The sequence below is a fragment of the Sander lucioperca genome, chromosome 23 (genome assembly GCF_008315115.2).
Source record: "Sander lucioperca isolate FBNREF2018 chromosome 23, SLUC_FBN_1.2, whole genome shotgun sequence".
Classification (NCBI taxonomy): domain Eukaryota; kingdom Metazoa; phylum Chordata; class Actinopteri; order Perciformes; family Percidae; genus Sander; species Sander lucioperca.
In genome coordinates, this window is record NC_050195.1 from 10,828,583 (window position 1) to 10,844,145 (window position 15,563).

Below are 15,563 nucleotides of genomic sequence, written 5' to 3' on the forward strand. Positions count from 1 at the left end.
TAGCGTGTTTTTGTCATTCAGTTTAAAGCCACTAAGTGTTTGTGGGACATTGAGACAATCCCATGTGAACATGAGAGCAGTCTGTGTGTTTAATTTGTTGTTTTTGACTGATTTCAAAGTCTAAAAGTAGTTTTAGATATGATTTTTACCACTCAATAGCACCATAATCTCTTATGTAGTATTGTTGACATACTGATCAATGCCACTAGTACACCGATTATGTTTCCAGATATTCAAAATAATCTAGTTTTCATCACCTATTTATCATAATGTGAAATATTTGGGGATAAAAAACATTTGATATTATCTTACATAACTTGTTTTTTATACACTTATTTATTCATTATTATTTAATTATTATTCAACATACAGTATATGGTCAAATAAATCCCAAAATGGGCATTTTACTTCAACTCAAGATCTCAAAGCTTTCAAATATATCTAAATTACAGGGAAATGTGTTAAAATAATGCAAAAGACTTCTAGAATCACAATTTAAATGTCTCGTTTAATATACTTATATAAATGTGACATACTCTAGCATGGAAAAAAAGTTTAATTGAAGCTGTTGAGGGGAAATTTGGTGGGGAATAATGGAAACACTGTGGTTAAATAATCATATTTCAACTTTTTTTCAGATGCCACCTAGCCTCCCAAAAGCTTTCCAACAATCTAACAGAAAATAGTCTTCCCCCCTGAGCTGTGTGTACACAGTTAGCTCAGAGAGGACACACTGGCTCTCCGTCTCACTGGCTGACCCAAATAAACAGCTCCTTTACTGCGGGGCAGTGTGGTACGCTGACAATAAAGAAAAGATCCTCCAACAGCGAGTGTCTGCCTGCAGCCGCGCATCAACATCTCCGCCACCGGCTGCTCTTTGTCCATCGCAGATGACGAGGAAAAGTGAAAAGTGCTTCCATAATACACACGCAACACAGCACATTCACAAGGAAGTCAAGCTGGGGCCTGGCTTTTTTTCTTTTCTTTTCTTTTTAAATAGAGAGGAGGTGGCAGGGCAGCATCAGTGGGACAAAGAGTGATGAGCTGGATGGACTCAGCTTTCTGCTTTTACTTTCTCAACCAGCAGCCTGACAAGTGGAAAACATCAGACCAGTCACCGTCTGTCCCAATAACCCCAGTTCCTCCCTGTCCATGCAGCCACAAGTTACAGCAAAACAGCTCCATGTTTTTTCTTTACTTATTTACTGTTGTATTTGGTTTTTTTTTGGCTAATAACTGCAGACTTCCAAGAACATTATTTACAACAGGGGTCTCAAAACTGATTATGAAAAACGTGCTCTGGTTTATTGGCATGTCTTTAAACTAATCACAACGGTCTTGGGCGGCACTAAGTGCCCGACGGAGCCGCGGTGCCTCTGCAAAATAGCCTCTGGAAGAACCAAGTTTTGTGTACGTTGAAAGGTTGTTTTAGTCGTGCGACAGAAAACTCAGATTGGACAGATAGTCAAGCTAGCTGTCTGGATTTACCCTGCAGAGATCTGAGGAGCAGTTAACCACAGTCTTCATAAATCGGAGTTTAAAATGACAACACAGAGAAAGAGGAAGGTGACGGACATCTGTGCGAAAAGCATGATCTGGCGGAATTTCTGGCAGCACCGGAGCAATCCCGGAAGTGGAACATCGTGGGTATAGACTAGACATCCTTTTGAGATGTACGACTGCGAGGCCTGAACCGTCTGGCAGTCATATAAACACTCGTCTGTTTATCTGCTGTCTCCGCTTAGAGAACACATGTAGGAAAACCTCACACACACTTTCCCACAGCGGCTCTGACACAAAGCTAAAGGGCAGGAAATGAGATGTGTTTATTCCCGAGAAGCTCCGATGGCCGAGTGCCAAAGTTCCTGCCTACACCCCCCCACCACCACCATACCGGCTGCATCCAGAGTTTTATATTGCAGTGAGGGGAGCGGAGAGCCAGCCGTGCCCCTTCACCCCCTTCCTGGCCCGTGAACACACCATGGAGGAGGCAGCTCTGACCCGGTCACCACTTTTCATCAGACAAAGAATCCGAAACAATCACGTGATGTTCTGATTTGCATTTAAATTAAAACACAACTTGGGCTTTAATTTAAGGATTGTTATAATTATAGAATCACCTGTCGATTAGTTTTCTGAGTAATAGTTTGGTCCATTAAACTTCACAAAATAGTGAAAGAAATCCAATCAGTTTCCCTAAAGGTCCGGACACACAGACCAGACAGCCGACCCTCGGCAGAAAAGGCTGTTGGACTGATCAGTCTCCCCGAGTTGGTCAAAAAATTGCCTCGGAACACACCAAAGCGACGAGACGTAATACGTCTCCATAACAGCAGGTGGCGCTAATCTGTATTGTCGCCCAAAAATGAAAACTGGCAGCTGATTGGACGAACGCGTCACGTGGGTCTGGTTTCTCCGGAAATTCAAACACAGACTGTCATGGCGGCTTGTTCAGAATACTAATCATTTTGTACTAAAATAGTTCACCGAAACATGTTTCTGAAAACATTTTAAGCGAGAAATAGGCCGTGCAGTTGCTGAATCTGTCTTCATTTTAGATCAACAAAGGTCAGTTTAAAAGATTTTTAGAGACTCTAGTCACGCTCATTCCGCTCCCCGTTTCCGGGTTAGCACTCTACCAACCAGATGGGTCATTTGAGTCTGACTGCCGGCAGTGCCCGCCCCGCTGATTATAGATCAAAACGGCCAAAATGAAGGCCGACGGCCCCTCGGACGGGCGACGACACGGAACACACCGAACAGACTCGAGTCACTGACCTCGCCAGACTGTCCAACGGCCGATTACCGGCTCGGTGTGTTGTAGCTTTAAGGGACATCTTCACATTCTTCTTTCCTTCCTTCCTTCTTTTAATCTTTAATCTTCCCGTCCTTTTACCTCTCTGCTTCTGTCCATACTCTTTTCTTTCTTTCTTCTGTCCTTTTTTACATGCAATTCCTTCTCGACTTCCTTCGTTCCTTCTTTAATATTGTTATGTACATTCTTGTCCTTCAGTGTCTTGTATTATTTATTTATTTTACATTTAATCAGGTTTGAACATCAGTTAGCTGATTATAAAAATAAAGGTTTTATATGAGTCAATTTCTTACATTTCAACTCCTCCTGTGGGACCTTTAATCACATTTTGACAAATTCTTATATCACGAAAATGTGTTGCAATATTAAAGGCTTAATTGATTTGTTACTGAATGATTTCATTGTGAAGATCAGAGCTTGCATTCAATTTTTTCTATATTTTATCATGATATCATCACAGAATTTTGTCTTTTCATTTCTGATAGAATGTTCTTCCCCCCGATAAACTAAACTAAACAAAGTTTAAGGTTTCCTCCACAGTTTGTTTGTTTACTGAGGATTTACGAGTTTACGGTGGACATGTCACCGAACACCCGAACGTAAAGTGAGAGCTCAGAGTATCAGATCTCGTCATAAAGCTAAGTTAGGGACGGAGACACGCTCAGCTGTGTGTGTGTGTGTGTGTGTGTGTGTGTGTGTGTGTGTGTGTGTGTGTGTGTGTTTATCCGACGCGTAACTCTAGAAGCGGCGCTCCAGCTGTGGACGGAGTCACCTTTCATCTACACTTCCTGGAATGAAACCGGAGCTGGAGCAGAAGTCTCTCCTGCTGAGTTTTTCGAGAATGAAACTGGCTCATAATGAATGACTTCACCTTCGACCACTGTGACCAGCGAGCTGGTGGATCCACCCACAAACAACGCATGAAGGAACACATTGCTCTCTGTAATATTTACTGTATAAAGTATTCACAGCTGCACTGAGCCTGACAACTGTTTTGGAAATGTAATCATTTGTGGTCTAAAATGCATTAAGACAAGACAGGAGAAGTCATTTATCAACTTTTAGAGACTTAAAAAGACTATTTAAACCGGGCAAATGCATTAATAAAAACTATATAAATATAGCGTTCTTTTTGCTGTTGGTCTCGTTTGCTGTTACAGGTAATTTATGATCATCAGATGGGACATTACACAGTTTCAGAAACATGTAAAAGTTACATATAGTTACTTTAAACCCCTTCTTTATTCATTTTTCTTTATAATTTACAGTTTTTTTCTTGCTAAAAAATAAAGAAAACATTATTTAAAGCAGGAGTCCCAAACACCTTACATGTTAAGAAATCCAGCCCACAAATACACTGAACAAAATTATAAACGCAACACTTTTTTTTTTTGCCCGCATTTTTCATGAGCTGAACTCAAAGATCTAAGACTTTTTCTATGTACATAAAAGGCCTATTTCTCTCAAATATTGTTCACAAATCGGTCTAAATCTGTGTTAGTGAGCACTTCTCCTTTGCCGAGATAATCCGTCCACCTCACAGGTGTGGCATACCAAGATGCTGATTAGACAGCAGGATTATTGCACAGGTGTGCCTTAGGCTGGCCACAATAAAAGGCCACTCTAAAATGTGCAGTTTTACTGTAGTTATGGTTAGTCTCTCTCTCTCTCTCTCTCTCTCTCTCTCTCTCTCTCTAGATGAACCCTAACCCGAACACCAGATACTGACTGGTTTTCGGACCCCCCCCCCCCCGAATACAGTAAAACTGCACATTTTAGAGCCTAAGGCACACCTGTGCAATAATCATGCTGTCTAATCAGCATCTTGACATGCCACACCTGTGAGGTGGACGGATTATCTCAACAAAGGAGAAGTGCTCACTAACACAGATTTAGACCGATTTGTGAACAATATTTGAGAGAAATAGGTCTTTTGTGTACATAGAAAAAGTCAGTTCATGAAAAATGGGGGCAAAACTGTTGCGTTTATAATTTTGTTCAGTATATATCCTTTAAATTTTCCTAGTTTTGATTTTCCTCCAGTCTTTGGAGTGATTCCTTTCAGGAAGTACAGAGCCTAATCAGCATCAAGAGGAAGACAAAACCTAATTTGTGCTCCTAAATGAATTACTGTATGCGCCAAATCAACGGACATAATGTTATACAATATTATTAACATGTTAACAGATGTTTAAGGGCTGCAAAAGAGTGTTGTAACAGGCCAAAGCTCTCCTTCAAAGTAAAAGCACAGGCGTCTGGCAGCAAACAACTAGGTAAAAGTGAACAAAAGTTGGGCAAAATGTTCTCAAATGACTGAAAAACATGGTTGTTTTACCACTAATTTTAAGATTTTATCGTAACTTTTTATAGTGTCTTTTTTTAAAGGAGTAGGACACTGAAATGAAGTAAAAGACACAATCTGTTTCTACTGCTCAACCTGTCCAACGTCTCGTCTTTACAGTGTCATCTTGTCACCACATGAGGGCACCACATGAGGGCAGCAGCATGCATGTTTTGGTGAGCACGACATCAACGGAGCTACTGGGGGGAAAAAAAATCTGATACGATGAAGTTTGAAAGAAAAATAACTAGGTCAGAGCTCTGCTGCTGAATGTGGCCGGTGGCTGTGCGTCCATCTTATCTTAACTGTTGTTGTTTCTGACGTTCTGTGTCAGAAAGTTGCAGTATTTAAGGCTGATGAGGAGTTAGTCAAAGACAGTGGACGATAAAGTTGCATGTATTGTAATGTACAAAGCAGGAGACGAAAGAATGAGAGAATACTCACTGTGAGAGTCGTAGTTTCACATCAGCAACACTGTAATGGCCCTGGAACGGGTGTCTAGAGTAGAATAGAATAGAATTCTTTATTGTCATTGTACAGGATACAATGAAATCGGATGGCATTCCACTTGGTGCTTTGCAAATAAATAAAATAGAATTTAAAACATAAAAAATAAATAAGAATGTAAAAGCAAAATAGTGCCCAGCCATTCTCAACCCCCCCCCCCCTTCCCTCCCACATACCCGCAATTTCCATTGGATACATAAAACAATGAGGTAAGTGAGTGATCTCTACAACAGAGATGTATGGATCACCCACAAGTAAACATTGTTATTTCATTGTATTTATATTTTTATAAAATCTGTATTCAATTCTGGATAAATACTGGATCTGAACAGTTTAGTTGCTTGGGAAAATGCCTGTAAACAAGGCCACTATTACTCCAAATTGTAAAGGTTTTTGCAACTGCATAACATGTGGTGTTTTTGATTTGCCAATACTTTGGGTTTTTTTCCCAGCCATTCATCCCATTTATATTTTTTTTAAAGACCTGACACAGACGACATTTGTCTCGACCCTCGATGTTGCTGAGTAAATTTAGCTAAAATGACGTCACGAATAGTTTCTCGTTCCTACCCCGGGGTGATGGCGGCCATGGCGGGATGCTTGTTGCTGTACCACACGCGGTAGTTGTGGGTGATCTTCCAGGCTGCGACGAAAGGGGCGCCGTAATCCGCCAGCAGCCGCTCGTTATCTGAAACAAAAGAGAAGCTTGGAGTCAGTGGACACGATCACGAATACGAAAAACTTCATTGTCCACAGATGTGAACATTTTTCTTCGGTTTCACCAAGAATACAACAATACAAGAGAGACAGGACATTACAAACAGTACATAGGCAAGACGGACAAAACAGACAATACATTTCATAAAAAGTGAATACAAAAGTAAATAAATAGATGAATATAGCCTACTAAAAATGCTTGCTGCGCATAAAACCTGCAACCCGGAAGTCTGCCTCGCCCTACATTCCATTCTTAAGTACAGTTCAGTTCAAATTCGCTGTGTAATGGATGGGAGGGGTCACTAATAATTTTCTCAGCTTTGTTTGTAATGCGTTCCTCATAAATACTGTTTAAGTGCTTTTGTGGCTTCCCTATAATTTTTGAGGCCATGCTCACTATTCTCTGCAGTTGGTTCCTCCTTTGGATGTTTAGGTTAGAACTGGATTTACTGTCATTTTCTCTCCAGAGTCCATTACGTGTTGATGATCACTGTGTGTGTGCAAGACGCAATGATACCAGCTCCCATCATGACCAGTTACATCTCTGAAGATGAGTCTCTTTTAATACTAGTGACTCGACTCATCACAACTTGAATGAAGTAGTGAGTTTTAACTGAAAAACTAAATAAATAAATTCAAAACTGACTAAACATGAAGATACAAAACCAAAAAAAACAAATGTTCCTCTTTTGAGTAAAAGTAATTTTGTATTTTCTTGTCTTTTGTGCCATTTTGGTGCATGTTTTAGCCCACGCTCACTTTTTGAATTTGATTTGCTACTTTTGCATTGTATAGTCCAGAACTGTCAGACAGGGGCCATTTTCATAGCTGTTTGTGGAGCATCAATATATTTATTAATAATAATAGTAATTCTATCAAAGGACACTCTGACATCTAAAAAAGTGAAAGCCACCGCTCGATCACAGATACCAGAAGGCAATGTTTTCAATTAAAAACTGTATATACAGTAAGATTCCAAGACAAACAATTGTCCAAAATGTTGGTGGCACTAGGGATATTATGAATTTATTCTGTCTGCATGTTGGAAAAAACATTATGTATGAACTGTATGTATGCTCTTTTAAATGACATTTATTAAGAGTAAACATTATAAGGTAAAAACAAAAAAATGAGACTGTACTTGAAACAATTTAATACTTCAATTTAGATCAAATGTATTTAAGATAATTTGTAAGATAATTTGTTTGGCATTTTATGCCTTTATTTGTGACAGGACAGCTTAGACATGAAAGGGGAGAGAGAGGGGGAATGACATGCAGCAAAGGGCCGCAGGTCGGGAATCGAACCCGCGGCCGCTGCGTCGAGGACTGAGCCTCTGTATATGGACGCGTGCTCTACCAGGTGAGCTACCCAACCGCCCAGATCAAATGTAGTTAAAGATTTTTTCTTTATAGCCTGGATAAAACATTCCCTTGATGAAGAAGTGAGAGGGAAGCAAAGAGTGTCACAATAAATGAATGAATGAATGAATGAATGGTGAGGGAGTTACAGACAGAAAAGAACAACTTAGTGACTGCCTGAGTCTCCACACCTTGCTGTAATGCGGAGGACAGTAAGGAGTGGAGGTAGAGGGTGAACTGGGCTCGGATCCACTCGTCTCCACCCTCCCAGCCTGTCCCGTCCAGGAAAACGTCGTCGCGGTTATCGGTCACATGTTTGACCAGGTAGTCGGCGAAACGTAGGTCCGCCGTCGTCAGGCTCAGGATCTTCCGGAGCTCGGGGTCCTGGATGTGGACGCCAGCTTCTTCCACCTACAACACATAACACACAGTAGTTACTGTCAGGAACTTAAATATACACTTTAAGGTGCATTCAGCAGCGACGGAAGCAGTGATGTTTCCTGTGTCCTGTACGGGACTCTCACATCGCCCCAAAACACACCGACAAGTCTGATCTCCGGTCCCATCATTGGCCAGTGCAGCATGACAGCAGGTCGCGTTTCTCCAAAAGTTGAGTCGCTCTCAACTTTTCCCCGCAGGCCCGCTGCAGGTTTTTTTTGCGTGTTGCCCCCTGCAGCGTGACGTCCTGTTGTGTTTTTAAACTCTCCCCCAACAAAGCACAAGTACACTTTATATTTCACAATTACTGTTTTCCGTCAGATCATTTATAGATTTCGACGTTTCTGACCGCACTTGAAGGCAGACTTCACAGGAGAGAGAGAAAGAAAAGAGACGAGCGAGACATAGCGAGTGCTTTGTTGTTGCAGGAAACATTCGGCTCTTAACACAAACTCCCGGGCAGTTCAGTGCTTGTTTTTCACCTCATAGTGTTTTAAAACATTCTTGTGGCAGCAATAGAGGCAGTGATGTTTTCTCGTTTCCTGTACGAGATTCTCACACCGCCTCAAACCAGAGCTCAAAACACACCCACAAGTCTGATCCCCGGTTACATGATTGGCCGCCACAGCGTGACGTCGGGTTGCGTTTCTCCAAAAGTTGAGTCGGTCTCAACTAGGGCTGAACGATTAAATGCATTTGCGATAATATCGCGATATGTTAAAACGCGATTTCCTAATCGCAAAGGCTGCGATTTGGTCACCTGACTGGAAAGGGCTAATCAGTCTGCACTCCGCAGAAAAAGCATCAACTTAGCACGCGCGCTACGCCGTACCTTGAGCTGATTTCTGTCATTCAAACAACTCTGAGTTGTAGTTTAAAACGTTTACAGCCATTTTAATAAAATGAAGGGTTTTATTCTGGTTTGAGTCCATACATGCAGTTAATGGATACAGGCACACAGAACTCAAGGCTCGGTTAGCAACGATTAGCTCTGATTAGCGGTTAGCTCCGTTATAAAGATATGAGTGGAGGAGCTGCCACTGAGAGGGGTAACAATCAGACGTTCGGGGAGCTTTCACAGTAGCGTGGCCGCGGCGTTTCAACAGTTTTATTAGTACAGTTAATCCCACGGCAAGAACGCCAGCAACTAGCTAACGTAACAATAGCCTCTCTGAACAAGTGCACACGGCAGCACGCAACTTCACGAGGGGGAGGGGCTGGAGACAGCTCCTCTCTGTGCACTGTAAAAAAATACACTGGGGTGTGTGTATACTATATTTTTACTTATTTAACTGTCTAGTGTGTAATTGTGTGTTGTTCATACTATAAAATGATTTATTGTTTGTCTTTGTTGAATAATATAGAAGACAAAGAGCTTAAAAAAAGAACCGAATATCGAATCGCAATCGCAATATTTGGGAAAAAAAATCATTCAGCCCTAGTCTCAACTTTTCTCCACAGGCCCGCTGCGTTTTTTTTAGTGTCCCCCCTGCGGCAAACCTCCCCCCCGCAGCCTAAACGCACTACCCCCATTCAAATTGAATGGAAAGACCTGCGTTTTTGCCGGACTGTCTTGACGGCCGACGCAGGCAGTCTGAACGCAGCCTGAGGGCCCTATCTTGCACCCGGCGCGGCACGGTGCAGCGCAAAGCCTGACGCAAGTGTCTTTGCTAGTTTAAGACCGTTTGTGCAGCAGCACACAAACATGCAAAAGATAACAAATAATGCGCTTAGATCGTTAAAATAGGGCCCTTAAGGTGTAATTTAAAGTGACAGTTGGGATCTTTTAAAGTAGGGTTATTTGAGGTACTTCAGTGATTACGAGTAGATACCTCACAGAACAGTTGCTCTTTTACCTCTGCCTCGCCAGTTAGTTGTGTTCCCTTTAAGTCTATAATATCAAAATTTTTCCATGAAGATAAAATCATTTAGACATGCAGCAGGACTTACCTCAACGATAGCATCACTGAGGTGCCTCTGCTGACGGAAGAGGATGTTGGTCGCCCCGGCAACGAAACCGCGCACCGTCACGTCTGACAGGAGGTGATGCTGCTGCAGGGCCATGTAGGGCAGACACAGGTAACCCTGGCAACGAAAGGCAAAGGTCACTGTGTGTTAATGTGAGCTAATATCCTGCTGGAACTCAAAACACACACACGGGCGATTATTTAATGAGTGTGTAGTTTGAGCTGTGAGAATGGTTTTACTGTTTGTTTTTTTTATTATCTTTTAGGTACTCCAAAAGTGTGAGGAAACATGAAAAGTGCACACATTGAGATCCAATTTTTGGAATACATACAACAGACTTGCTGCAAAAAATACATTATTTGATAGATTTTATACCAAATTTCAGGGGCTCTAACATGAAAGGCTTAATTAGCTTTGTATCAACTTATTTGGCATTGGCTTGAATGTAACGATCATTAATATAAAATATATATAAAAACCACCTTCCTCCACAGCACTGCGAAGGAGGGTCTGGCTAGTCCACATTAGAGTGCGGATCGGTCCGAGCCCGGCCGCGTCTGACAGAGCAGTAACTGAACCCAACCCGAGCCCGACAGGCATTAAGATATTTATGTCCGAGCCCGACCCGAGCCCGACACAGTTAAAATCTAATTTTTTTGTCATACTAATGACACATGTACGTTTGTTTGTGTGGAAAGCCTGCTTTTATTAAGCAACTGTAGGAAGGCATTCGGAAATGTCAACAGATGAGCACGTCAGCGCACACGGGGGAACAAGTGCACGTTAACACAGGCGCGCACCTACATAATAAGCTTTTTTAAATTTAAAATGTTCAATGCCTTATCGCGCTGATGTGACTGAGCCCGACCGAACATCATTTCTAAATATCTGTCCGAATCCGGCCTGGCCCGGCGGGTACTGTCGGGACCCGCCGGGGTCGGGTATCCATCCTCTAGTCCACACAGCATTCCGGGATGACAGAAAAACGTGCTCTGGTTTATTGGCATTTCTTCTAAACCAATCACAATCGTCTTGGGCGGTGCTAGGCTTTGCACAGTGCCGCTGCAAAATAGCCTGGGTAGGAACTTGTTTTGGTGGAACGTGTTTACGTTCAAAGGTTGTTTTAGTCGTGCAACAGAAAACTCAGATTGGACAGATAGTCTAGCTAGCTGTCTGGATTTACCCTGCAGAGATCTGAGGAGCAGTTAACCATAGTCCTCACAAATCCACCGGAGTTAAAACGCCAACACAAAGGAAGAGGAAGGTGACGGACATCTGGCCGAAAAGAAGGACCGGAGCAATCCCCTAAATGTACTGTCGTTTATATAGACTAGTGTGAGTGTTACCTTAGTGAAGATGGGGAGCGGCAGGCCGTACTGATCCTCCTCCAGACCAGACACCAGGCCCTGGACCACCCCTCCCTGCCCGCTGCCGGACTGTGGCTGCACGGTGATGGGCGTCCCCGGCTTGGAGTCGAAGGCGTCCAGGAGCTGCGTCTCTTTCCCCTCGGCTGCCTCTTTGGGACTGTCTTCCAACACGCTGGGGTCCAGAGTCTCCCAGTCGCTCTCCGAGGACTCTGGAGAGGTGCGTGACGGGGGTTTGAGGAGGTGGTTGTCCCCCTCGGTGCTGTTCCCGGAGGACGGAGACCCCGCAGCCGGCTGGGCGGTCTCCCCCGCCTCCGTCCCCAGCTTGGTGTTGCCGTTGTCGCTGACGGACACGGAGACAAACTCCTCGGCTCCGGAGACACTCTCCGCCAGACTCGGGTCCTCCGTCACGCTGCTCTTCGGCCGGTAGTGGGACGAGTCCACCAGGCCGTGCTCGATCATACCTGCACAAATCACATCAAAATGTCAGTATTTTCATCTCAGTCCCCTTAACAACTACTAATGCATTTTGCTACTCTACTGCTTTTCTGTTTGACATAAGGAAAAAGGTTAGGTAGTTCTTAAATGTCCTGATTCTTCCAGCGAGACTATTCTTCCTTTTACGAATCAGAGTTCATTATCAAAATATGGAGGCAATAAAATACATTTGCGTCCATTTGTTGATGCTTATACTGTAATCTTATTTTTGTTGTTCATGCTTTGTTCATTGCTCATGTGTGTACCTATTTTTGAATATTTTGTCCTGTAAAGTGTAAAATTTACAGCATTTGGAGTTTACATGTGATGAAAGGTGCTTCATAACTAAATTTGTCATTTTCGTTTTGAGCCTGTGTTATACTCTACTACTGTTTTCATTTCCCTTTTCTGTTGCTTCAAATGTCATGTCCAAACTGTTTGATGTTTAGGGTTATTAAAACATCTTGCACGCCTGCGGATGAAGCCACACAATCAATGGTTACATTTTATAAGAATATATTTCGATACATTATCGACCTGATACTGATTTGCCAATTTTTGACGTTAGCAAAACTTTGTAAGGCTGTTTTGTGTCAATGCAGAGACTGTGTTTTTATGTCTTTTTTCATCAGTTTTTCCTCTGTACAGATGCATATTAAACTCCCCATGCACCATCTTAACAAATGCCTAATTTAAAGTGCAAGAGGAGAGGAGATCTTTTGGAGTTTCTGACCTGGAAACAGCGATAAAACTGTCATCAGAGCTCCTACTAGTCTGTTGACAGGAGACACGTAGAACAGGACCTGCAAGCACAAACAACAGAACAATCAGAAACAGACTTTCATAAGTTCTGCAATGCTAGAAAAGAGAAACGATTTGTTTGTAATCGTACCTTCTTCTCCAGCAGAATGAGCTTGAAGAGGATGAGAATCTACGAAGATCACAAAAAGAAAAGAATTACTGAACCATTACACTACCAGCAGACACATTTTACAGCTTAACATTATTGTTCATCAGTAATGTTCTACCTTGTGTCGAAAGTGCAGTATTAAATCTCTCGGTGATAAGCCTGAGGAAAGAAAACAGAGCATAAAACAAACGAGGACTTTACACTCATATTACAATGCATGAACATTTTTGTGCAGTTAACAACAATCAAATGGCCAATAACCACAAATATAGTCTGTTTATAGAATATCTGCACAACAAAACAGTTCAGAATCACTGTTTCTGAATGGCTGTTCAATCATTTTACTCCTTTAGTGAGTATTTATGTGACGTAAGAAGTTAAACTCACAAAAGCAAAATATAGACAATTATTATATTTTTACAAAATGACACATATTGGAACCCTCTGTCTTTTCCCGAGGTAAAATGGATTAAAGACCTCATATTATGCTCATTTTCAGGTTCATAATTGTATTTAGAGGTTCTATCAGAATAGGTTTACATGGTTTAATTTTCAAAAAACACCATATTTTTGTTGTATTTCACATTGCTGCAGCTCCTCTTTTCACCCTGTGTGTTGAGCTCTCTGTTTTAGATACAGAGTGAGACCTCTCACTGCTGTAACATCTTTGTTGGCAGTCGCACATGTGCAGTAGCTAAGTAAGGACTACCAGCCAATCAGACGCAGAGTATGAGGGCGTGCCCTGACAGTACCTAGGTAAGGACTACTAGCCAGTCAGAAGCAGAGTATGAGGGTGTGCCATGACAGTACCTAGGTAAGGACTACTAGCCAGTCAGAAGCAGAGTATGAGGGTGTGCCCTGACAGTACCTAGGTAAGGACTACTAGCCAGTCAGAAGCAGAGTATGAGGGCGTGCCATGCTAGCAGCTAGGTGAGCATTATAACGTGTGTTACAAAGTGACCACGTTTGTCTCTGAAGTAAAGGCTGGACTACAGTAGAGCTGTTTGGAGCAGTTTGTGAACAGTGTTTTCTGTTGGAGATGGTAAGTCCCTTTGGGGTGGACTTTGGGGTTTTTCACTTTGTAAACCTATAACGTGCACAAAAAAAGATATCTAACACAATAAAGGAAAGGAGAAAAGCCAAATAGCATAATATGAGCACTTTAAAGTAAAAACCACAAATTAGATTCGAAATCCACCATTATTTGTGTTTGTGTCACAAGTATGTATCTTGTCCTGCCAGCTGTGACATGCAGCTGCACTGTGTGTCCGAAATGTGTACAGAAACGAGAGTTTGACCCACCTAGATAAACCTGCGATCCCTCCAGAGCCGAGCCCCTCAGAGAGCCGTTCATGTGCTCATACAGTTCCTGCACGGTGGGAGGAGAGGAAACAGGGAAGGTTAGCTGAAGGCGATAACAGAAAGGTCAAACATTAACAGACGCTTTGATTCTCACCTTTAAAATCGAGATCTGGGAGAAGTCTTTCTCCTCGAAGTAGGCGTGTGTGATGAGCTGTAGTTTAGCTTGGAGCAGACCGTAGAGAGGCTGGGAATCACAACAAACCGTCAGCAGCCGATGATAAGTGTGTGACTCATTTACAGCATCAACCATAACAACATTTACAATTTCTGCTCACAGGGACAAGCAACACTCAACCCCATGACTCCTCCTTTTCCACAAATCTTTATCCAGGAAATGGCCGGACATGATGAGATCTATTGTTTGCAGTTATGTCCTCACTTTGCTTCTCTCAGGAAAAGTGTGGGGGGGGGGGGATTAAATTGCGATTTTTCTACCAGATATTGCAATTACGAATCGATTTGCGATTATTTAAAAAAATATATATATATATCTAAAACATGTCATGGAGCATTATAACATGAAACAACTTCAAAACAGCTCTATATTGTGTGCAGGGATGAGAACATGGTTATGAATTGCCAGCAGTAAGTGTTTTTTTAAGTGTGTAACATTGAACAGTCAAACGCAAAGCATGTATCACAAGAGGTAGTTATAATAATAAATAAAAAAAATTCCAATAAAAAATATCAGTACTTCTGTAATCCGAAATGTCTGATCTGCCTCAGTTCAACAGCAGCATCTACATATTGCACCTTCTAGGTGGAGATTTCGAGGAGGCAATTTAAGTGCAATGGGACGTACCCCACGTAAAGGGTTACGTCTGTCGACAAAAGACGGTTTCACGTGGTGCGAGGGGAACCAATCACAATAATGTATCTGTTGCATATTTCTGATTCAAATAGACAGAAAGAAAAAGAAAAAAAACGACTTATCTCGCAAACGTGTTGAAGTTGAGTCATTAAAAACCTTACAAGAACATTAGCACCGGACCAAAAAACATGTTCTTGAAAATAATAAAAGACGTCTTCTGCATTGGGCACGTACATCCGGCCTTGATGATGGTGATCAGGTCATTGGCTCAGTGAATGTATTACTTGCAAAGCTACGGCGGCTGAAATATTACTTTATTGTGTTATAAAGATGAGAGCATCGTCCTCTGACTGACTCACCACTCGACTGAGGACGCAGACGCTCTTCTGAACCGTCTCCCTGGTGACGTCAGCCAGACGGACCTTCAGGGCCTGAGGAAGGGATTAAAAACATTAAAACATAGGGATTTTTTAGAGCACATCGTGAGGCCTC

At 42.2% G+C, this 15,563-nt stretch overlaps 1 protein-coding gene across 1 annotated transcript in view; it reads right to left on the reverse strand.

Moving 5' to 3' along the window:
* avl9 (AVL9 homolog (S. cerevisiase)) overlaps positions 1-15,563 on the reverse strand; it is a 33,104-nt gene that overhangs the window by 4,159 nt on the left and 13,382 nt on the right. The window contains exons 4-14 of the mRNA XM_031285239.2: positions 15,431-15,502; positions 14,355-14,444; positions 14,201-14,267; positions 13,017-13,057; positions 12,881-12,919; positions 12,722-12,791; positions 11,494-11,975; positions 10,130-10,264; positions 7,933-8,152; positions 6,234-6,351; positions 5,601-5,654 (exon numbers count right to left, since the gene is read on the reverse strand). Of these exons, the coding sequence (XP_031141099.1) occupies positions 5,601-5,654; positions 6,234-6,351; positions 7,933-8,152; positions 10,130-10,264; positions 11,494-11,975; positions 12,722-12,791; positions 12,881-12,919; positions 13,017-13,057; positions 14,201-14,267; positions 14,355-14,444; positions 15,431-15,502 (1,388 nt within the window). The remainder of the gene's footprint in view (positions 1-5,600; positions 5,655-6,233; positions 6,352-7,932; positions 8,153-10,129; positions 10,265-11,493; positions 11,976-12,721; positions 12,792-12,880; positions 12,920-13,016; positions 13,058-14,200; positions 14,268-14,354; positions 14,445-15,430; positions 15,503-15,563) is intronic.